General features: G+C 54.6%; 2 protein-coding genes across 3 annotated transcripts; both read left to right on the top strand.

Annotated features, from left to right (window-relative positions):
- Positions 1–2,076: 2,076 nt before the first annotated feature.
- On the top strand, positions 2,077–10,551 carry TIMM17A (translocase of inner mitochondrial membrane 17A). Of its 2 annotated transcripts, none has more exons than XM_081123731.1 (6): positions 2,077–2,137; positions 3,207–3,306; positions 3,422–3,485; positions 4,790–4,918; positions 5,678–5,788; positions 6,948–10,551. In XM_081123731.1, exons 1-6 carry the CDS (start codon positions 2,112–2,114, stop codon positions 7,031–7,033), a joined length of 516 nt encoding a protein of 171 aa, XP_080979857.1. In that variant the 5' UTR covers positions 2,077–2,111; the 3' UTR covers positions 7,034–10,551. The 2 variants fall into 2 exon arrangements, with proteins under 2 accessions (XP_080979857.1, XP_080979858.1); XM_081123732.1 differs by having other exon boundaries at positions 2,091–2,315; positions 6,948–7,791.
- Positions 10,552–11,781: 1,230 nt separating this feature from the next.
- Positions 11,782–22,374, top strand: RNPEP (arginyl aminopeptidase). The gene is made up of 11 exons (XM_081124298.1): positions 11,782–12,251; positions 14,800–14,940; positions 15,216–15,364; positions 16,190–16,306; positions 16,792–17,027; positions 18,050–18,163; positions 18,862–18,974; positions 19,123–19,231; positions 20,023–20,247; positions 20,825–20,967; positions 21,846–22,374. The coding sequence occupies exons 1-11, from the start codon at positions 11,826–11,828 to the stop codon at positions 22,002–22,004; spliced, it is 1,932 nt and encodes a 643-aa protein (XP_080980424.1). The 5' UTR covers positions 11,782–11,825; the 3' UTR covers positions 22,005–22,374.
- The last annotated feature ends 731 nt before the right edge of the window (positions 22,375–23,105 follow it).

Raw genomic sequence — 23,105 nt, 5'->3', positions numbered from 1 at the left:
GGATCCACCTCAGCCAACCTCTAGTCCCTGTCGGCCGAGAGCAGCTCTTTCCAGCCTCCGAGGACTCTCCTTTCTCAGGCTTTTTGAAGAAAATGTTCACTTCTGAGGAGCAGTCAGGGGCTGACAAACGCCCACCCTCGGCCCCTGAGCCATCTGGCTCCTGTGTCCTCTGGATTCAGCAGCCTCTGCATGAGGGACACACTCAGAAAGCCCACGGCTCCCAGGCTGAAAGGGCAGGACCCGGCCTCCCGAGCCAACGTTTCTGCACGTGACCCCGAACCTTCTCCGCCTCAGGCCCCACAAGTCTGAACAGCGGGCCCCTCTCGTTGGACCCGGTCGGAAGCCTTTTGCTCCCTCGAGTCCCAGGGCAGCCCGGGGCCCAGGAGAAGGGCCTCCCCCAGCCCCTGTGATGAATGGCAGGGGTCATCCAAGCTCAGACTCCACCTCCACCTGGAACAAGTTCGTCTTGGGGGGTCAGGGGATACTGCATGGCCTGTTCCCCAGAGAGAAACAAGCGCTGTGGTGCCAGAGAGCTGGGGAGACCAAAGCAGGGAAGGGACCCCACGCTCCAGCCAGGGGGAGGGGAACCGGGACCCAGCTAACTCCTGTTAGGGTGCTTCTCCCTTGGTTGGGCTGAACGACCCCGGGAAAGTGAATTTTCAGGACTATAGGGTGGCAGAGTAGCAGGTAAGGCCGCAGGAGTCGAGCGACACGACTCGAGTCTGAGGTGTGCGACCTTGAGCACCTTATAAAGCCTTTCGGAGCCGTAGGAAATGGGCCGCGAGGGTATTACAAGTACCTGCCTGGAGGAAAAGAGCACCGGGGTGCAGCCGCTGAGCATAGGACATGGGGTGACACACGCTGGGTGTCATCAGCATCAGACAGGGCGAGCTCTTGGTAGAGAATCACACCGGTTCCCTTCTTGGGGAGCAGAGGGGGGGCTGGAAGTTTCTCTGGACAGTCGCTGGGGACGAGCAGAAATGCCCGAGACAGAGCCTGGGCAGCATGAGTCCTGGAAGGCCGGCAAGGGGAGGGGGCAGAGGAGAGGGTGACCCCCGCCCTGGCCTGGACCCCCTGCCCAGCCCAGACTGGACCCCACACCCCAGAGCAGTCGTGACGATCGTGGTTTCGGCGAGTGGACCAGGTGGGACTGGGGGGTTGGAGCCACAGCCGCGGCCCGTGACCCGCTGGGGGAACCTCTGGGCCCAGGGAGCTCGGCCCTGGGGTCCCCGCCCCGCCCCCCGCGAGGGGACCAGGGAGGGGGGCGTCGGGGTGGGAAGAGGGCTCCTGGCCCCCAGCCTCTGGTGGCTGATTCTATAGCGCATCCCCCTACGGCGACCTGGTGGGGACACTGACGGGGCGACGCCTCTGGGGTTCAGCTGGCAGCGCCCCGTTTCCCTGCGGCCTGGAGTAGACGCCGCACGAAAGGCGCGCTGGGCGGCCGGTGCGGCCACGGGCGAGGCTTGGGGTCGGCAGCCCCCGACCGGCAGCGAAGTTCGGGGGGAGCCAGAATGTCACCCCTGGGACTCCGGCCGCGGGGCGTGGGGGGGCGCCCCGACCCCGCGCTGGTCCAGGACGGCCTCCGCAGCCGCGGCGGAGGCCCGTCCGCGGTCACCAGGGGGCGCTGGGCCCCCGGCCTGTGGGCCACGTGCTCCGGGGGCCGCGGGAGGAAGGGGGGGGCCCCGCCCCGGTCCCGGCGCCTCGGCCACCTCTACGCGACCCGCGCCGCATTCCGGGCACGTGGCCCTGGGAGCCTCCCAATCCTGTCGAGCTGGACCGATTCATTCGCAGCCCGCAGCCAAAGGGCTAAGGAAAGGGGACATGTTGGGGAGCCTGTGGACCCCAGCGGGGCGACACCTCGCTTCTCTCAGGACACGCGCCTCTATGACAAGGAACCGGAACCCCTCGCCGCGGGCGCTCCGAGCCCCGCCGTCGGACCCAAAGCCCGAGGGACCGGGGCGGGGCCTACCTCACGCTGCCGGGCTCCTATTGGCTGCGGGCGGAAGCGGAGAGCCAATCCCCAGAGACCTTAACGCCCTCCTCTCGGATCACTTCCGCCTCCGGGTCAGGCCCCGCCCCGCTCTCCCGGCGTCCCTCGCACCGGAGCGAAGATGGAGGAGTACGCGCGGGAGCCCTGGTGAGTGTGGCCGGCGACCTCGCCCGCTCCTCTTCGCCCGCCCTCGCTCTCCTCGGTCTCCAGGCTCCGAGGCCGTCGACGCGGGCCCGGTAGCCGTGGGCGGCGCGGGATGCCGCGGCCCGTCGGCTCCTCAACGCGGGCCGCCCGCACCCAACCCCGCGTGACCTTGCGGCGGACGGTGAGCGGTCCAGGCTTGGGCGTGGTGGAGCCTCCGGCCGGCTCGCCCCGGGGCCCCGCCGACCTTGTGCGGGTTCAGCTTTTGCCCCACCCCCGCCCGCCGGGGTGACCTCGGGCGGCGCTTCGCTCAGCCGGGCCTCGGGGCGCCGTTCCCGAGCTTCGGTGCCGTGATGCGGGCCCGCAGGGCGGGGCGTTTCACAGGCGCGGATCACGATCGTGCCCAAAGGCTCTGCGTGAGCTCCCGTAGGCGGGAGCCTCGTTGTCGTGCTTGGAACGCTGTCTCGGGGGACGAGGGGGCAGAAATTGCCTGGGAAATGAAAGGTGGTAGCGTGTGGTCTCCGAAGCCATGAGCGGGAATTGGCTCATTCATTCAGCATTTATTGAGGGCGGGCCCCCAGCTCAGCATGTTTTTAGGTTGACGGGGTAAAAGCACGAATCAGTCAGACACACAGAGAGGTCATTGTAAAGGGCATGGTTGCTGTCCCGAGGCCTCAGGCTGCCTGGGGTCACAAGTGAAAAACCAGGCCTCATCACCTGTCGCACTGTGTCAGGGCAGGGATGGGGGAAGTTCTTGATGATAACATAATTTCCCGCATTATTTATATCGTACATTGTTTATTTGCTTTTGCACAGTGCCCAGCTTACAACGGATCCACCGGTTGTTAAACGAATGGATAGAGTATTAACTGGTTCCATTCCTTCTAGCTTAGGTGACTTGGGGCTGGATACACATGGATATGTTGAGAATCCTTTGTCTTTGTTTGTGTGTTCTGGGCCAAATGTGTATTGGTTGCAGAGGACCCTGCTGTGTTAGCCAAGACGGTGTTGTGGTTTATGAATGAGAGAATGAGAAATAAGCTCTCTCTCTCTTTTTCTTTTTTCCTGTTCTTAGCCCCTGGCGAATTGTGGATGACTGTGGTGGGGCCTTTACGATGGGCACCATCGGTGGTGGCATCTTTCAGGCAGTCAAAGGTTTTCGCAATTCTCCAGTGGTAAGTGTCTTATTTCATCATTACCTGAAACCGAGGTCTGCTGATATCACTGATGGCCCCATGAGTGGGTTGGGAGTATTGTGCTTCTAATACATTTTTGTTTGCTTTTCCATAGGGAGTAAACCACCGACTACGAGGGAGTTTGACAGCTATTAAAACCAGGGCTCCGCAGTTGGGAGGTATGAAAGCAGGTTTTCCATTTGTGCTCCAGGCTTTTCCTGTTTGTTTGAAGATGAAGCTCTGTTTTTTTACTTCTGTTGTAGATTATACCAGTTACCGGCATTAGTTCAGTCTAACAGTTTGTTACAAGTAAATGTCCCTGTAGGTTCTTTGTTCAGAAATTAACTTGAATTACTGCATCATTTGAAAATCTTGTCTGTCCTTCGCATGCTCAGTGGTGTGTTTACTTTTCTCCTCTTACCCAGAAGGAAGACAGTGTTCAGGCTCAGGTTTGTGAGCGTCAGGAGTGATGGCTCCTGGGGTAACATAAGGCTGAGAGAACGTGAGGGGAACGATTGGGGTTTCGTGAGAGAATCCAATGGACCTGATTGGGCTCCTCTCCAAGGCAGCTTTTGGACACTGTGCAGAGGTCAATGCAAAGTTCGAAAAGATTATATTCATTGCACTTTCTACAGTTGGTTATTCAGAAGCTGGGAGCAGAGAGATGATAAAAAAGCTTGAAGGTTATGTTTACTTATTCAGATACAGCCAAGCTGGAGAAAGACCTTCGTCATTCCTTAGTAATCTTGTGGGTCACAAGAAATAGTCTTTTCTTCGTTATTAAAATATTTTTCTTTTAAAGGACAGTAGCTAATAGCTACCATTTGTTGAGTGCCTGCTATGTGTCAAGTACTCCCCGCTGTGCTCCATGGTTATAACTGTATCATTCATATGCCACATTGGCATGTAGGGCCTTGTACCTGGAATACCTTCCAGAAGAGCTGGATCTCTTTTAGTCCAGTAGAGGAGATGCTCAGTGACAGTGGAGAAAAAGAAAAGTGGAGGTGGGTGGAGCCATAGAAGAGCAGGAGCAAGTGGCTGCTGTGTTTACTAGCAGAAGCCCATTGTTTGGAGTCACCTGACTCAGGCCTGGCTGATTGCTTTAGGCTTGAGTTTTCCAAGCCTAAAACTCTAAATTGATGTAATGCAGCCCAGGCTTTGTTGAAAAGAGAAGTATTCTGACTATGGTTCAGAGCTTATTGAAACTTACGTTTGCATGTGTTTGTTTGGAGTGTGAGAGTTTTAAGAATAGTGAGTATTATTTAAACTTATTTTTTATTATAATAACAGTTTAAGTGTGAGATGAAAAAGTACCAAGACATCAAGGCCATTGTCCCCTGCAGAGTGCCATAGTGACTTAAACCCCCAGCAAGGGGCTGGTGATTTCTTTTGGTGCTGAGTGATGTTTTAAAAAAAAAAAAATTAACTTTAAAAAAAAGATCAAACAGTAAAATTTGTATTGTTTTGTTTTTAAATAAAATAGGTAGTTTTGCAGTCTGGGGAGGCCTGTTTTCCATGATCGACTGCAGTCTGGTTCAAGTCAGAGGGAAGGAAGACCCCTGGAACTCCATCACAAGCGGAGCCTTGACAGGTGCCATCCTGGCTGCGAGAAGTAAGTGCTCATGTAGACACACTCATGGGCACACGACTTCGGGAAGCCGCCTTTGTCTTATTTTACTGACATCTTGAATATATAAAGTGGAGCATTGCTTAATTTGGTGTAGCATGAATGTATATGGTGATTGCGGGGGAGGGTGTGTTAGGAGTGTTTGAGAGTGAGAGCGTGGAGCACTGACCCGTGCGTTACACTGGTTAAGAGCAGCTCTGGCTCCGTTCCACCACTTACTAGCTGAGTGATGGGGCATATGTAGACTTTCTGTGCTCTGTCTTCCTCCTCAGTTCTCTGGAATTAATAACTATATCTGTCACACGGGGTTGTATGGAGAAAGTGCATAGAACCATCTTCTGGGTCTTTGGGGCAGCGAGCAACCCAAAATTCCTTTGGGCTTAGTTCAGGCCAGGAAGTCAGCAAACTTTTTGTAAAGAGCCAGGGAGTAAATATTGTAGGCTTTGTGGATCGTGAGGTTTTTGTCACAGCTACTCAGCTCAGCCATCATAGCATGAAAAAAGCCACAGACAATAATAAATGAATGAGCACAGGCTGTTCCAATAAAACTTTGTTGTCATAAACAGGCAGTGAGCTGGATTTGACCTGTGGCCCATAGTTTTTTGACCCCTTGTCTCAGCCAGTGAGAAAGAGGGTTTGGGAATGGGGGTGGAATGTAGCCACATAGACAGCTCTGTCCTTTACCGCATCTTGAATTAAACCAGATTTCTGTTAATGTCATCTCTTTGTTGTCGATGTATCCAGACGGACCAGTGGCCATGGTTGGGTCAGCTGCAATGGGCGGCATTCTTCTAGCTTTAATTGAAGGAGCTGGTATCCTGTTGACAAGATTTGCCTCTGCACAGTTTCCCAATGGTGAGTCTGTCTTCTGCTTAATGCCATCACTCAAACGTTCTGGAATGTTTTCCTGATGTTTAAAGAAAACGTATTTTGCCTGCTAAAGCGTGGTAGTTTGCGGTTTATGTATTAATATGCTTTGGGTCATGAGGATTGAAATAGGCTCAGGTTCTGTTTGAAAAGCCAGATGTGGACTCAGTGTCTGACCACAGTCAAAATGCTTTGGTAAAATAATTTGCTTTTGATCTTCCTTATAGTTCTGAGGTTTTATCAGGGCTCATTCTAAGGAATTGCTGGCCATTTTAGAGGTGCTTGAAGATGTATAACAAGAATGGTCATCAGTCCACAGCTGGTCACTGTTCATTATTTGCCAGGCACTGTCCTAGGTGCTGGGGATATAGTGGTGAATGAGGCTTACATCCTGGTGGGCAGATAGACCAACACTTTGACGGATAAATGAGATTACTTGATTGTGTTCCTTGCTTTGAAGAGCAGTGGGAAGTGACTCCTGTTTGGGAGGGTCACTTGAGTTTTCAGGGAAGGGGTTTCTGTTGTTAATTGTTCCCTTATTGGGGGAGAGTGAAATTGTGTGCTGAGCAACCCTCAGGTTGTCATGGAGCACGTACTCAGCTGTTACCTCGTGCAGTTCCTTGTAGCTGTAGACAACTCGACGTTGCAGGACACAGATTATGGTCGGGAAGCCTGGACCTGGCCTCTGGGGAATGCAGTGTGCAGAATAGTGAGACACGTTGGAAATTATTTTTAGAGCGTGGAAGAGATTCAGCATAGAGTTAGGAGATCATAGCTCCCAGTTTGATTTGATTTCCCCAGGGCACCTAGCGAGAGATTCAGTGTCTTTGGGGCAAGTTTTAAGCACCAGCAGGATAGCTGGGTGACCTGGACCCTCATGCTCTTGTTTCTGATTTTCAGCCATTATTCTGGAGTTTGTACTGTATACCAAACACTTTCTAGTTTGTTTTTACACTTTAGAGCTGTTCCTTCTGGAGCATGAGGAAGGTCAGTCTTACTCCAAAGTCGAAGGTTTACAGAGAAATTCAGGTTACACTCTAATGTACACAGCATTTTCATTGAGTTGATTGCTTTACTTTCTACAGAGTCTTGTTCTTAATTATGTAATATTCAAGTGGTTTTTAAAATTCTTTTCTCTGAATCGCAGGTCCTCAGTTTGCTGAAGACCCCTCCCAGCTGCCTTCAGCCCAGTTGCCGCCCTCACCGTTTGGAGACTATCGGCAGTATCAGTAGGACTTCTTAACAGGGGGCTGGAGGCCAGGAAAGGCTCTCAGGACATCAAGCTGCAGACCGTTTCTAAAACCATAGGTGGGACAACTATGGCCAAATAGGCTCCGAAGAGACATTTAGCACTTTTTTCTATTTAAAGGAACATGGGGTGGGGTGGGGGCATTAAAAGATAGTCCATTTATTTATTCACCCGTGGAGTGCATTTATGATCAAAGTAAATGTCTGATATCTTTAGAAGAAAACATACTGAGTGCTGAGAAGATGAAGGACCACAGGGCACACAGCATGAGTTCGGCCATCATCGCCCAGGGACTTCTGCCTGGCTTTATGTTCTGTTAGTCAAGCAATAAACACTTGCTCCTTTCAGATAAGTTGTAGACTCTGCGTTTCACCCTCCAGCAGGCCAGCTGGCGCAGAGCCGGCCCAGAGTTGCAGGATTCGTGTCCCGGCCCCTCACTGGAGTGAGTTGTGTGTGAGGAGGCCACGCAGTCAGCATGGATCCTGCACAGTAAACACTCGATGGGTTGAAGGCTAAGGCCAGATACGCCCCTTTACGTGGAAGGGACAGTACACTTTTCTCAGTTTTGAGATGTCAGGTCCTCAGAACTCTTCCTTTGAGGTTGCTGAAACTTCAGTCCACTTCCTCCCACCAAATCTAGTCCCAGTGAGGAGACTCGGGGGGGCGGGGGGGTGTGCTGTTCTCACTGGAGGTTTGCTGTTTATTGTTGAAAATAAAATAGATGCTGTTTTGAATGTGTCCTAAGTCCCCTGAAGCCGATCTTCATAACGGTGCCCACCCAGGAGCAGGTTCCTGGGGCATGTGGTCCTTCTGTGTTTAACTGGGAGACCCACCAAGCCTCCCTCAGTGGCTGCACTGTGTGCATTCCCATCAACCATGTGCGAGGTTCCAGTGTCACACTCCTGCCAGTACTTACTCTCCTAACTACACCCGCCCCAGAACGGGTGCGGTGCTGCCTGGGGTGGTTTCGGTTTGCATCCTAATGCCTGATGACTGCTTACTGACCATTTGTATACCTGTAGGTTTACTTTTCAGCCTGTAGCCCTTTAATGTACAGTCACAAAGACAAGCAGGTGAACATAAGAGTGAGTTAAAGACAAGGACACGAATTGCAGAGTACGTCCCTCACGCTTCTTAAGGTCTGAACTTCTCTTGAATGGTGTAGCCATTTGGGAAGTAAGCTCCTGCCTTATGAATGGATTCTGGTGGGTTGTATACGTATGTGTGATGCTCATACATTTTTGTCATTTTATTGGCTAGCTGTGTCTTCAGCTCTGCATATCTGAGCGATCCTTGGTTACAGGTGAATTTTCTGGAATTAGGGATGGGGCAGAAGGAAAACTGGAAAAGACTTTCCATTTTATGCCCGTGTGCAGGACATGGGGAACTAAAAGCTTCAAGGTATTTCCCAGGCCCTGCCCCTCCTGCTGGCCACAGAGTCCTCAATCCTATCCCACAGTTGTGAGAGGCTCTACTGCACCTCGATGCTGAAGCTCACCCTGAAGATGGTTCATATTTGCCCCGATGTGTCCTGTCTGAAGCTGGGAGCTGGATTGGGGAAGGGGGACACAAACTTCCCCACTTTTGTCCTTGAACCCCAAGTACCGTCTGGGATGTCCTGGCCCAGGTATGCCGTCCCCCAGGAGCTTCCACTTGTGTGGTTTCCTCTGCTGCCCCCTTTATTTTGCTGCTCACACCGGGCTGTGTGTGAACCTGGCCTGGAGTGCATTTCTGAGTTGGGTTCGGAAGGGTGGGTCCAGCTGCTATTCCAAGTGCTGCTGTTTCATATGTGAGGCATCTGCAGAGGAGGAAGTGTGGTCATAGCTCCCCCTGTGGTTCATTCGTTTTAGTAAAAACTCATCTAAGTTACATTCAGTCTCACATGGTAGGTTAGCAGCCTGGTTTTCCCTTTTTTAAGTGAATATCTGGGAGAAATACTTTGGACCTGTGCAGATACCATGTTTTTGCTTAAACTTTTGCCCACTAGCTTTGGCATGTGGTGCCCCGGTAATGGTGATGTTGCTTTTCTCATTCCTCCCGCACGTTAGTTGGAACCTGCTGTGAGGAAGAGCTGTCTCTTCTCCCCTTAGTTACTTATTTATAACATATAGACTCGTGGATATTTATTTTAGGGCTGTAGTCCAATGTTGTTACTGACTTGCCCAAGTTGCTTAACTCTGGCCGTCGAGCTCTTTGAGGTTGGCCCTTACTCCCTTTTGACATTGCTTTTTGGCTTTGTTTCTCACACTTCATTATGTCCTAGAGTACAGGATGCTCCGGGCTCGTCTGTTTTCCCTGCCCAGGCCCTGGAGTCGGCTTTCTCCAAGGAGCCCCCTAGTGCCTTTTTTTGAAGAATGCCATCTAGAAACCAAAATCGGGATGCTAGGTGTGCTCATTGCTACTGTGGCTGGTCCCGCACATACACTGATGGATTTCTCGCTGTGTCCGTGTGTCCCTCCAGCCCAGCACCACAGGATTCAGTCCTGCCATCACTCTTTTATTTCTAACCAGGAAACGTGACTCTCATTATCTACAGAAATTTGCTTATTTGTTCCACCCTAGTTACATGGAAGGTGACTGCAGAATTGCTGCGCCGTACCCCTGTGCAGAACACATTTGCCAGTGAGAGTACAGAGTTTCTTTTGGTTGTCAGTGTTTACTCAAAACATTCCCCAAAGCTACTGAGGTCCACTCCTTCCCCACCCCCTGCAGCGTGGTCATGGGGTTCATGCGTAACAGTTCAAGTCCCTGGCTGCTGTATGTAGTCCATCTTTCTATGTCCTGGTGGATTTTTAAAAAAATTTACATTTGGTATAATTCACTCCTTGCGATGTGCAGTTCTGTGGAGCTTGACAAATGTGTACAGACAGGTCACCACCATAGTTTCAATTACCCCCCAAACTTTATCAGGCTGACCCTTTATAGCTAACCCTCCCCTGCATTCCCTCCAACCTGGCAACAATCGATAGGTTCTGTCTGCACTTTTATTTTTTCGAGAGTGTCTCATAGATGGAGTCATACAACACGGAGTCTTGGGCCTGGTTTCTTTCGTTTACCAAAAGGCACCTAAGATTTCTCATGACGTGTGTCGGGAGTTCGCTTCTTTTCGTTGCTGAGTAGTCCAGTGCACAGGTGTACCTTTTGCTCCTCTCGCCACCAGCTGAAGGACACTGGAGCGGTGCCATTTTTTGCGACTGAATAAAACTGCTACAAACATTCACTTGCTCATTTTTGTGTAACACGTTTTCTTGGTAAATTTCTAGGGTTGCTGGGTCATAAGGTAGGTATATGTCTAATTTTAGAAGAAACTGCCAAATGTTCTGGCTGTTTGCACTTCGCAGTACTAATTTTTATTGTTTTTTAAATTGAGCAATTCTGGGTGCATAGTGGTGCCTTGTGGTTTTAATTTGTGTTTCTCTCACGACTCGTGATGTTCAGCACCTTTCCATGTTTATTTGCTGTCTTTATGTCTTTTTGATAAAGTTGTTTGCTCAAACCTGTCACTGATTTGTTTTTTCTTTGGTTTTGAGAGTTCTTTTATATACGTGGATACGAGTCCTTTGTCAGATGTGACTTGCGAGTATTTTTTGCACCTTTGTCAAAAATTAGTTGTGTGGGTCTGTTTCTGGGTTCTCTGTTCTGTCCGAGTGATCTGTGTGTCTGCCTTTCATGGGTGTCACAGTAGAGCTTTATAGTAAGTTTTGAAATTAGGCCGTGTGAGTCCTCCAGCTTCGTTCGCCTCACAGTTGTGGCTGTTGAAGTTCCTTTGCCTGTGCCTGTACGTTTTATCATGAGCTTGTGGTGTCTACAAAAAAACCTGCTGGGATTTTTATTGAGATTAAGTTTTAATCAGTTTCATCACTTTTAGTACAAAGATACTGCACATAATATTTTGTTAGATTTAAACCTAAGTGTTTCATTTCTGAGAGTGCTATTTAAATAGTATATTTCAAATTTTATTGTTTATTACTAAGTAGAAATACAATTGATTTTTATATATCCATCTTGTGTCTTGTAACCTTGAACTCATGCTTTCCGTGCATTCTGAAAGATTCCCAGCCATTATTTTGAAATATCCAAGATGTGTTACATTCTAAGCATTTACAAGTAAGTAGTAATGAAAGTAATTTGAGGAAGAGGTGGGTGGTAGTCACAGTGTCTCTGTGCCGTGTTCCCACTGCACTCTGTTCCTACAGGTTTTTGCACAGCACATGGAATTGTAACGACCCGTTTTCTTGTCGGTGAGCTAAAGTGTGAGCTGGAACAAGCCCAGGGCAGGATCCGGGCCAGACTTGCTAAAACGTATCCCCAGCACTCAGCCTAATGGGGTGTATGGCAGGTGCTCAGCAGAAATGCTTTGCGTCAGAGGATGAATAATTTCAAGGCAGGGTTTTGAACTAATAGGTACCACGCTCTGTGCTCAGTGCCACAAGGGTTTTCCAGCTTTCGGATTTCACTCACCAGTACGATAAAAAAGAAGTTGACCTTATATGGAATTATTTTAAAACCAATAAGCATTTCATAAAGTAAAAGGTATTTTAACACTGTGAAACTAGGAAACACGTAATAGGATACTGTTTTCCTCTTAGGAAAGGCCTCCGGACAGGCGTGGTCCCGGCTGAGATTTGAGGAGCGCCGGTCGGCGGGAGGGGCTTTGCTCGGGGCGGGGCCGGCGCCGCGCGCTCGGGGCGGGGCCTCGGGCGGGGCCAGGCCGAGCCTCTCGGAGCCTCTCGGAGCCTCTCGGGCACCTCGCTCGGCCGGCAGTCGGCGGGCACCATGGCGAGCGGCGGGGCTCCGGGCGGCGCGGCCCCGCGGGCGCTGCACTCGGCGCGGGCGGAGGACGTGGCCTCGGCGTCCAGCTTTCGGGACTTCGAGGTCCTGCACCTGCACCTGGACCTGCGGCCCGAGTTCGCGAGCCGCACGCTGAGCGGCACCGCGGCCCTGGACCTGCGCTGCCTGGTGCCCGCGGGCGCGGCCGAGCTGCGGCTGGACTCCCACCCGAGCCTGGAGGTGACCGCGGCGGCGCTGCGGCCGGGCCCGCCCGGCCCGGGGGAGCCGCCGGGCCCCGAGGAGCCCGTGAGCTTCCGCACGCGGCCCTTCGCGCGCTACGGCTGCGCGCTGTGCCTGAGCTTCCCGCAGCCGCGGCCGCCGGGCCAGCGCTTCCAAGTGCGGCTCACCTACCGCGTCGCCGGGGGCCCGGGGGTGAGTGCGCCCGCCCGTCGCCCTGGTGCCCCGGCGGAGGGGGAGGCGGAGAGAGAGGCCCATCGCCTGGTATCCTCCGAGGCCGGAGCGCCGAGCACCGCCTCGCCCTCCAGCCTCCGCCCCTTCCTCCTCCAGGCAGGCCGCCCTGGTTTCCCTCGCGGGGCGGAACCATTGTCCTCTGCACCCCTCCGGCCTCTCCTCCCGGCAGTTGCAGCGACCTGCCCAGATGGTCCCTCAGTGTCAGTCCGTCCAGGGCCCCGCGTGTCTAGTTTCCATTTCTGCCAGAGGAGGGAACCTTGTCCCGTGCGGCTTTCTGCTTAATCTGAACTCTTCATAAACTGAATTTAATGTTCCGGGGTTTGGGGCCCAAGTCCCTGATAGGAGTCCAGTTGATATCCGCTTTATGGCCGCTGGTGAATTAGACCCGATGCTGACTCGGGCCTTTTGTCAGTGCCACAGGCTGAAACAGCTCTGAACCCAGATAATTCCGTGTGTTGGCTTCTGTGAAGTTCTGGTTTCGCTTAACCAGGGAATTTCAGTAGGAGTCAGAGTGCAGGAGGCTTTATAATAACTGGCTTCTGGCTGTTTGTTGATTGACTCCTAAATCTTAAAGGGGGGAGGGGCAGATATTGGAAATACGAGGATGGAAGGTTATGTGGCCGACATCAGTAAGGGTCAGAAAACCCTCCGTGGACAGTTTTCTGAGATGAGGTGGGTAATGAATTTCACAGTAGGCTGGTGACTGTGACTGACGTGGGTTTATCTGGCCAGCTGTTTGCCTTTTGCTGTTAGAACTGGCTCAAAGGACAATTCTGTTTCCATCTTTCACCACTCGGGGAATAAACGAACCTTATGAGAGAACCCGTGGCACCAGAAATTAAATCTCAAAATGAGATAGCGCTCATTTAAGACCCGAAGGCAGAGATCCACGCTTTGCAAAGAACTGTCCTTTGCACCGGGAAGGTCTCTATGGATGGCGCTTGTACTTATCACTGCCGCCGTCCCAGCAAGGGCTCTCACCTTGATCACGGAGGTTGCGCCTCTCCTGGGCTTCAGACTCTTTCTGTAGTGTATGCACTGCCTGCTCCTTCATTCTCTTTTCTTTGTGTCGTTAACAAACGAACAAGCAAAGATGGTGAGTAAGGAGTTGTGGCCAATATTTATTACGATGTGCCAGGGAGGAGTCTGTATGCTTGAGAGCAGCTCAGTAAGGTGTTTATATCCGAGCCTGAAACCGTCAGTGCCTTGTACCTACTGAGTGCTCTGTGTTAGCTCTTGTGGTCAACTCCTTCAGTTTATTTCATTAATAGGATTTGTTTTTTTTAAAAAGCAGTTTAGATTAACAGAAAAAATAAGCAGAAGTAGTTTCCACACACCCTGTACCTCATAGTTTCCCCTATGAGCTTTTTACAACTGTGATACATTGTTACAGCTGGTGCTCCAAAGCTGACACATTGTATTATTAGCTGAAGTCTGTAGTTTTCTCAGACTTCCTTATTTTTTTACTTAGTGTCTTTTTCTGTTCTGGGAGCCCATCCTGAGCACTGCAGTATAGTTAACTGTCCTGTCTCCTTAGGGTGCTCTTGCCTGGGACAATTTCCCAGACTTTCCTTGTTTTTGGTGGCCTCAACAGTGTTGAGAAGTATTGGTCAGGTGTATTGTAGGATGCCCTTCTACTGGAATTTTCCTGGAAGGAAACTTGTTAAAATTTCCACGCACGCAAAAACAAAAACTGAAAGAAAAACCCAGCATGCCCATGGGGTGTCCTTATGCCTCTTTAAAATAGGTCCCCAAAGCCTCTGTGTTCAGAGCCCCTCATTACACCTGCCCAGGCCGGGGCGCGCGCCTCCACCAGAACCCACCTCCAGCTCCCAGAGCCCACATCCGTCCGCGCCTTTCCTTGTGGTGCTGCCCGGAGCAGCCCCTCCCTCCCTCTCCAGGCTCTAACTCCTGCTCCCTTTAGAGGCTCCACCACATAGTTTTGGTTTCTCTATGAAACCTCTTGGAATTCAGCCCCTTTCTGAATTGTGCCATTTGGTGTTGCGTGCCCACCTCCCTCCAGGGCTCTGTGTTATACAGGCCAAAGGTGAAAATTGGGTTTCTAGTCATACTTCCGATCTGCCCCAGGCCATGGCCAGTGCCTTTTGTGTAAAATGCATTTATCCTGAAACGGTCCATTTGGAAAGGAGAACACACTTGAGTCACAGACTTCTCTGTTTCGGTTTTGCTTTTCTGTGTCGTCTGTCACGAGTTCAAGTACAGTGGCTGCAGTTTTAGTTTTTTGGTGAGAAGGACTCAGGAGGAAGACAAGGTGACAAGGCCAGAGGCCAGGTCTGCAGTTCTCGAGGGGACCCACGGAGCACAGTGCGGGGTGGGCCTGTGGAGGTGCCTGCCCCGTGCAGTGGATGGCACACCTTGGCATGGACGCCAGAGTGGATTGAACACAGGAGGGGGCACTGCCCCAGTTAGAGCCAAACGGGTGGCAGAGGGGTGGTAGGGGTGACCTGCCACTCCCATGCCCGCCCCTCCTCAAATGCCTGTCCCTTAGGTTTGCTGGTTGGCCCCCGAGCAGACAGCAGGGAAGGAGAAGCCCTTTGTCTACACCCAGGGGCAGGCAGTCCTGAACCGGGCCTTCTTTCCATGCTTTGACACGCCTGCCGTCAAGTGCACATACTCAGCCCAGGTCGAGGTAAGGGGCGGAGGTTGGGTGCCTGCCCTGGGGACTGGAAAGGTAACTTTCCATTGGTAAATTACAAGATCCGTCCAGGAAAAGTTCCTCCGCCTGCAGAAAGCTCAGGTGTGGTAAATCCTATTGGTTTAGTGCAAGTTTGGCTTCTTAAAGCCGTTGGGGACCGGTGGGTGCGGGGCGCCTGCTGTCACTGTGCAGGTCGCTGGTCACGCTGCTCTTCAGCTTCCGGACAGCAGTCTCTCCAGGCGAAGCCCTGAGCGTCCCTCTGCTGTCAGGTCCCAGAGGGCTTCACAGCTGTGATGAGTGCGGACGCCTGGGAGAGGAGAGGGCCAAACACATTCTTCTTCCGCATGAGCCATCCCATCCCCTCCTACCTCGTTGCTCTGGCCATCGGAGACCTGGTTTCCGCGGAGGTGGGGCCCAGGTAGGAGCAAAGCCCCCAGGGCAGGGTTGGCTTGACCCCAGGCAGGGTGGCCTCTGAGTGCTGGAGCTGCCCATAGAGCTCGGGCATCTGTGCCCTCTGTCTGCAGCGTCCGTGGGTCCACGCTGCCTGAGGGAGCTGGAGGCCCTGCTCTGTCTCCTCCCTGTCTCTCTCCCAGTTTGTTTGTTTTTATAAATATGTCTTTATTGATTTCAGGGAGAGGAAGGGAGAGGGAGAGAGAGAGAGAGAAACATCCATGATGAGAGAGGCATTGACCGGCTGCCTCCTTCACGCCCCCACTGGGGATCGAGCCCGAAACCCAGGCGTGTGTCCTGATGGGGAATCGAACCGTGATCTCCTGGATCCTAGGTTGATGCTCAGCCACTGAGCCACGCAGGCCAGGCCCTGTGTCCCAATCTAATGCTGTGTCCGCCGTGAGATCATGGGCCCCCAGTCCCAGCTGCTGGCTGGGTCACCTGAGAGTGAGGTTGGGGCTTAGGCAGCAGGACTAAAGATCCACCTTTATGAGCTCCTAACATTCTCCCGCCCCTTGTACCTTTAAAGCAAAAAGCAAACACACTGGAGCTGAGGCCTCTGTGTCACCAGGCACCGCCTCGGCCTCCCTCCAGGGCCGGTTCCTCACCACAGTCCCCTGGACACCCAACGGCCGTGCTCGGGGGTGGGGGCCCGCCTCGTGTCTCCTGGCCACACCGTCCCATTTGTTTGGCCCAAATGTGAGACTGAGGCCGGTTTTCTTCGGGTGTTTTCGGGATGGGCCCCATCCTGGTCTGTGAACAGCACGGTGCCCCTCTGCTCGTCCGTCCCTAGGAGCCGGGTGTGGGCCGAGCCCTGTGTGGTCGAGGCTGCCAAGAAGGAATATGACGGTGTGATAGAGGAATTCCTGGCCACGGGAGAGAAGCTTTTTGGACCCTACGTTTGGGGAAGGTGCGGTTCCTGTTGACTGATGTCCCTGGCTCCCCAGCCCCCCTCTGTTTCCCGGAGCAAAGCGCCCCCATCCCAGAGATGAGCGGGGAGGGAGGAGCCAGACCTGGTGCCCTGGTGCTGACGAGGGACCCGGTGACAGTTACCGAGGCGATAAAAGAAGGCCTCGTGGTTGCTGAGCTCCGAGGTCGGGACCTTTGTGGACCCGTCATCTCTCCTGGCTCCTGGAAGCAGCCCACACCCAGGGGTCCTTTAGCATCTTCGGACTGTAGACTCCCTGGAGAAACGGCTCCGTGAACAGGAGACAGATTTTGGAGAGCAGACCGGGGGAAGGGAGTGCCGGCGAGTCGGCTGGGACTGAGGAGCCTGGTGGCATCTCTGTGCCAGGCCGGGGTCCTGCACTGCCTGTCCAGTGTCCACATTTCGGGGCGGGGAGGAAGGCGGGGTCTGCCCGGGAGCAGGGCCTCGTGACCTCCCGCTGTCCCCAGGTACGACCTGCTCTTCATGCCACCTTCCTTCCCATTCGGAGGGATGGAGAACCCTTGTCTGACCTTCGTCACCCCCTGCCTGCTGGCCGGGGACCGCTCCTTGGCCGATGTCATCATTCACGAGATCTCGCACAGCTGGTTTGGGAACCTGGTCACGAACGCCAACTGGAGCGAGTTTTGGCTCAACGAAGGCTTCACCATGTACGCCCAGAGGAGAATCTCCACCCTCCTCTTCGGTAAGCCAGCCCGCAGCCCCACACCTGCGCCCAGGAGGCCAGCATGACCTGGGACTTCAGGGTCCACGCGGTGCGAAGGGAGGAGGCAGTGGAGCAGGGGAGGGGTGTCTCAGAAGTGGCTGCCCACCGAATGAGCTCACCCGAGCTCGAGCCACACCTGCTGCTCCGGGGGGGCGTTGCCCAGGGTTGTTCGCCCAGGATGCCAGTCCGTTTTCTGAGTGAAGCACACGTCGTCACGATCACTGCCTTCCACTGCACACACCAGCTTCCCACTGGGCATGTCGGGGGGAGAAATGCACCCTTTAGCAATTTGGCAGTAGCTCACTTTATGTGTGGGTCACTCTGGCTCAGAGACAGTGAGAGCGTACAGGTGAGAAACTGAGGCTGCGAGGGGTTAGGAACTTGTCCAGAGCCAGTGCCCCCTCCCCTCCCCCTCCGCCCTTCCCACAGTCACTTTTAGAGCCAGAAGGAGACTAGACACCCTTAGAAAAATTTTGGGTGATGGTTTCTCGTGTCTGACGGGAACAGTCTGGTGAAAATACTCCATTTTTGCCCTGGCCGGTGTGATTCAATGGTTAGAGCATCGGCCCGCTGATCGAAGGGTCCCAGGTTTGAATCTAACCAAGGGCACATGCCTCGGTTGCAGACTTAATTCCCCAGCCCTGGTCTGGGCGTGTGCAGGAGGCAACCAGTTGATGTGACTCTCACATCGGTGTTGCCCTCCCTCCCTCCCTCCCTCCTCTGAAAAGCGGTGGAAAAAATATCCTCAAGTGAGGATTTAAAAAAAAATCAGATCAAGTCTGTTTTCATAGAAAACCAAATTACTCTAAGCTAAAAATGCATCGATAGGGAAAGGTCCCTGTTCCCCAGCTCCAGCGTCCTGGGGTTCCCAGGAGGGCGGGCGTTGAGCTCAGGTGTCCCGTCATTCTGTTGTGGCCACCAGGGGGCAGCGCAGCGTCGGTCAGGGCACCACCTTGGGCTCTGACAGTTCATTCCCGGGGCCTCTGGTTTCCTTCGCCCAGGGACCGCCTACACCTGCCTGGAAGCTGCGGCGGGGCGGGCGCTGCTCCGCCAGCACATGGACGTCACGGGCGAGGAGAACCCCCTGAACAAGCTGCGGGTGAAGATTGAACCAGGTCCAGAAGGCCCCTCTGTGGGACACCCCCTCCCCTAAATGCGCATTGGTCAGTGGGCTCCCAGGACACGCCCCGGGGAGCGGGGCCAGACCGCCGTTGGGGCTGGGTCTGTGCGCCCTCGCTGACTGTACCACCCGGTGGGTGCAGATGTCAGGCCCGTGGGTCTGACCTGAACGGAGTGTCACCCTCACCTACCGAGAGTGAGACAGCAGCGAACCAGCCCAGCGACTCGTCCAGGGTCTGGTGCTCTCATTTCCTTGAATTCCTCTTTATTTCCACGAGTGACTAACCTCAAACCTTTTCATGGAATTGAAGTTCATGGCCCTTGGTGCCGTGCTCTAGAGAGTGAGCTTCCCGTCGACTCGGGCTTGCTTATTTTAGGCTGGGACGTTGTAGAACAGCCGGTTCGGGGAGCGGAGGGGAGCGGAGGTGGTGCCCGGTGGGGCTGCAGAGGCAGTGAGGGTCCCAGGGCAAGGAGACTGGAGCGTGGGTGTCTGTCCTCCGGTTAGGTCCACGGTTAATGGCCCTTTAAAGTCCCCTTTGAGGTGCCTGAGGGAGGCCAGGGAGGGCCTGGGGTCCTGCCTCCCTGTCCCAGGGCAGCTGATCCGACCTCAGTCACTCAGTGAGCTGGAGCCCGGGAACCACTGTGAAGGTGACAGGTTGCGAATGCTTAGACCTGGTCTGCTGCCCTCTGCCAGGTGTTGACCCGGACGACACCTACAATGAGACCCCCTACGAGAAAGGCTTCTGCTTTGTCTCCTACCTGGCCCACTTGGTGGGCGATCAGGATCAGTTCGATGCGTTTCTCAAGGTATCCACTCGGGGCATGTGGGGTGTGGCCAGGCCGGAGCACAGAACAGGAGCCGGGTATGGGGCACGAGGGGTTGGAGGAAGCTCGTGGGACAGAGGGAGCCTCCCCATCTCGGTACCCTGGTCAGCTGAGACCTTCCTCCTCACAGGCCTACGTCAATGAGTTTAAATTCCAAAGCATCATAGCGGAAGACCTTTTGGAATTCTACCTGGAGTACTTCCCTGAGCTGAAGCAAAAGAGAGTGGACACCATTCCAGGTGAGCAGAGGGGCCCCCCCCAGGCTGGAGGAGACAGACAGCCCCCCCTGGTTTGTGTCCGGACGGACAAGGTGGGGCTGGAAGACACTGTATCCAAGTCTTCCAGCAGGTGGCTCTCGGGCGCAGACCCAAGTCCCAGACTCCCTTCCGCAGAATGAGCCTCTTGAACCTGGACCACAGGCTCACACCCTGGGCTCCACCCTGGGGCCCACAGGGGGCAGTAGTGGCCGAAGCCCTGCTGGGGAGCAGGGAGTTGCTTCATGAGGCCTGGGAGAGGGGGGAGTCCCAGGGCTGCCCAAGAGAGTGGAGACCCGTCCCCTCACAGACGAGGGCCTGTTAGACACAGCCCCTTCCCGCGGTGAGTCCTGAGTCACCCGTGGTGGGTTTGGTGGAGGCAGTGCCCCCAACAGCAGGATCGCTCAGTCCTCTGCCTTCAGGCCCTCATTTCAAGGTAAGGAGCCTCTGTGGCTGTGAGAGCTAATAATTACTACGGGATTGCTCTGCCCGGCCTCATGCTGAGCTCCCAACCGGTGCCTGTGGGTTTACTCTTCATCACTGCCGACTGAGGCAGGGCCTCTCCCCCATTTTACATAAAACAGGTGCAGAGAGGCGAGGTGACGTGCCCGCTTCCAGCTGGTGGGTGGCGGAGCCGGGGTGGGACCGCAGGAGCCCAGGCCCGGGGCCCGCGAGTCTCAGCACCAGGCTGTGGTCACAGGGGAAGCATGGATGCCCCCGTCTACTTGGTGCATTGACTGGGAGGTGGCGACACTCTGACAGCATCTCCTCCGCAGGGTTCGAGTTTGATTGCTGGCTGAACACCTCGGGCTGGCCACCGTATCTCCCCGATCTGTCCCCTGGGGACTCACTCATGAAGCCTGCGGAAGAGCTGGCCCAGCTGTGGGTGGCGAAGGAGCTGGACATGAAGGCCATCGAGGCCGTGGCCATCTCCTCCTGGAAGACCTACCAGCTGGTTTACTTTCTAGACAAGATCCTTCAGAAATCCCCTCTGCCTCCTGGTAAGAGAAGCGGGTGATTTCTTCAGCATGGACAGTCGAGGCTCCCGTGGGCCCAGCTCTGTGCGGGGTGAGAGGGAGACTCAGAGAAAAGTCCGGACACTCGCCCCTGGGCAATGGCCAGGTGTCCGAGGGAGGGCAGCAGGTGGACACAGCTGCTGCGCAGGGAATGTAGGTCACACTTGGGATGCCCGGGGTTGACACAAGCCACTGGTAACCAGTCACCGGTAACCTGTTTCTCTGCTAGACTAACCGGGGGGTCACTCCGTAAGGTATTACGTGTCTAATCACCATGTTGTACACCTGAAGGCAGTGTGATGGACGATAATTGTCACTGAAAAATAAAAACAGCCCAGCTGGTGTGGCTCAGAGGTTGAGCATCGACCTATGAACCAGGAGGTCATAGTTCAATTCCCAGGCTCGATCCCCAGTAGGGGGCGCGCAGGAAGCAGCTGATCCATGACTCTCTCATCATTGATGTTTCTATCTCTCTCTGAAATCATTGAAGATACAATTTATATATATATATATACACATATATATATTATTTAGAAAAATTCGGACCCATTCCTCTTTCCAGGGAACGTGAAGAAGCTGGGAGAGATGTACCCAAAGATCTCGAGCGCCAGCAACGCTGAACTGCGGCTGCGCTGGGGCCAGATTGTCCTTAAGAACGACCACCAGGAGGACTTCTGGAAGGTGAAGGGCTTCCTGCAGAGTCAGGTGGGCATCCCTCCCGCCCCCAGCCCGCAGGCCCGCAGCTCGCCTGGTGGTCCTGTGGGTAGAGCCTCGGCCTCAGCACCCTTCCCTGGACGGGGGGTGGGGGGGTGAATACGGGAGGATCTGCCAACAGCCCTGTTCTGAGGTGTGGCCGGGGACTGGTGGCCGTGTTGCCCTGGGGAAGAAGCCAGCAGAGCTCACCCCAACCTGGGAGGGGGTGATGCAGACACCGGTCTCAGGAGTGACCTTGAGGTTGTAGTCCTCATGCCCCGGGGGAGGTTTGGACACCTGCTGCATCTCAGGTCACCCAGGGGTGCTGCCCTGCTGGGGACAGGCTAGGGGCTCTTAGGTGACCATGCTCAATTCCAGAGCAGGGTGGGAGGGGGCTGGAGGTAGAGCCGTGCTCAGGTCTCCCCAGCTGTGTCGTGGCAGCCGAGCCCTTGCTTGGAGGTCCCTAGCCCACTGAGGCTCCGCCAAACCTCTGGGCTTCAGGGACTTGGGAACTTGCCTTGATGTGCTTTTGGGTTCCGGGCTTTCGGCGCAGCAGCAGTCAGACCTTCCGTGTTCCCCGATTTGCTCTGAGCCTGTGCTGTGTGCGGCCAGCTTGGTGGCCATCCACTGACGGCTTTCTGGGCATGTGGAGCCCCCCTGTTCGGTTGGGTGTGGGCATCCCTGCTCTGCCCTGGATTGGGGTGAACACCCACATCTCTGTGTGTGGACCTCTGGCCCCGAGACGATGCCGGAGTGAGCGAGCTCGTGTCTGGGAAACTCCTCACTCAGGCCCTTTGGGCACCGGCCTCGGCTGCCTGAGACGGGTCCCGGGCAGGGGACTGGACAGACCCCGGAGCAGGCTGCATAGGCCACGCGCGTGTCTCTTGCAGGGGAAGCAGAAGTACACCCTCCCGCTGTACCACGCCATGATGAGTGGCAGCGAGGCGGCCCGCGCCCTCGCCAAGGAGACCTTCGCGGCCACCACCTCCCAGCTGCACAGCAATGTCGTACACTACGTCCAGCAGATTGTGGCACCCAAGGACACCTAGAAGCCCATCCCTGTGTGCCCTTGGCCTCTACCTCCTCTCACGCTGCGGAATAATCAGAACGATCAATCCCAAATCCCTGTTCTCCGGTCCACTCCCCAAGTTTGTGTCCCTCTGTGGTCTGTCTGTCCTCTGGGTTTTGTGTTTGTGACTCGTGGGGACTGCTGTGGACCCCAGAGACTCCCACGGCCCTCAGTGCCCGTGCTGCTCCGTGGGGCAGGTCTCCCCCCACTTGAGCGTCAGGGGAGGGGGAAGAGCAGAGAGTCCTTTTCATCTCTGGTTGATTCTTAAAGTTCTATGCAAATGGCTCATTCAGGTAATTCTTTTTTCAGGTTTAATCTGTATTTTAATAAATCTTTTTAAATGAAAAGTGTTTAAGTTAGAGTTGTGGATTGAGTGGCTGCGAAATTTCTTCCCGCAGGTGTCCTTCCACAGGGTGGGGACAGTGCTCTTGACAGTGCACAGTGAGGCTGTGCCCTGTGCAGGCGACTGTGGGGAGGGTCTCAGGAAGGCCCTGGAAACTTCTCCCCACCCAACCCACCCTCCAAGGCGCTGACCTCAAACCTAAGTCTGTCCCATGCATCTTCACAACATCACGGGCTAGTGAAGGCATTAATAAATGCTTGGAGGTGAGGTGCCCATAGGGTTCCTCGGCTCAGCCCCATTTCTCCTCGAAGCCCCTTGAAGGCAAGGGACCCGATACCTTTGTCTTGCTCTCTCTGGCCCTGGTCCCACTGGAGCCTTAGCCTGGTGTCCTCTCCTGCAAGGGCGCACGGGAGCAGTCCGGGGCTGGAAGCCGGTTCTGCCACATTCCAGCATGAGTGACTGGTGTGCCCGCCTCAGGCTCTGTGGGGGAGGCCCCCCAGGGGCTGGGAAAATCCAGAGTCGGCTCCCCTGGCCCATGGAGGGACCCAGAACTTAACCCTCTCTTCCGGGCACCCGCAGCTTCAAACACGAGGCGGGCAAGAGGCGGGCTCCCGGGGCTGGACATTCTGAGTCCTCCAGCCACAGAGAGGGCAGCTCTGGAGGTGGGGTCACCTTCCCTTTGAGTAACCGCTTCACCCTGGGAGGCTGCACTTGGCCACGGGCCACCCAGGGCTGGGG

The sequence above is a fragment of the Miniopterus schreibersii genome, assembly GCF_964146895.1.
Source record: "Miniopterus schreibersii genome assembly, chromosome: 21".
Classification (NCBI taxonomy): Eukaryota; Metazoa; Chordata; class Mammalia; order Chiroptera; family Miniopteridae; genus Miniopterus; species Miniopterus schreibersii.
Note: the sequence above shows the minus strand (reverse complement) of the source record. Positions and strands in the feature narration are given on the sequence as shown.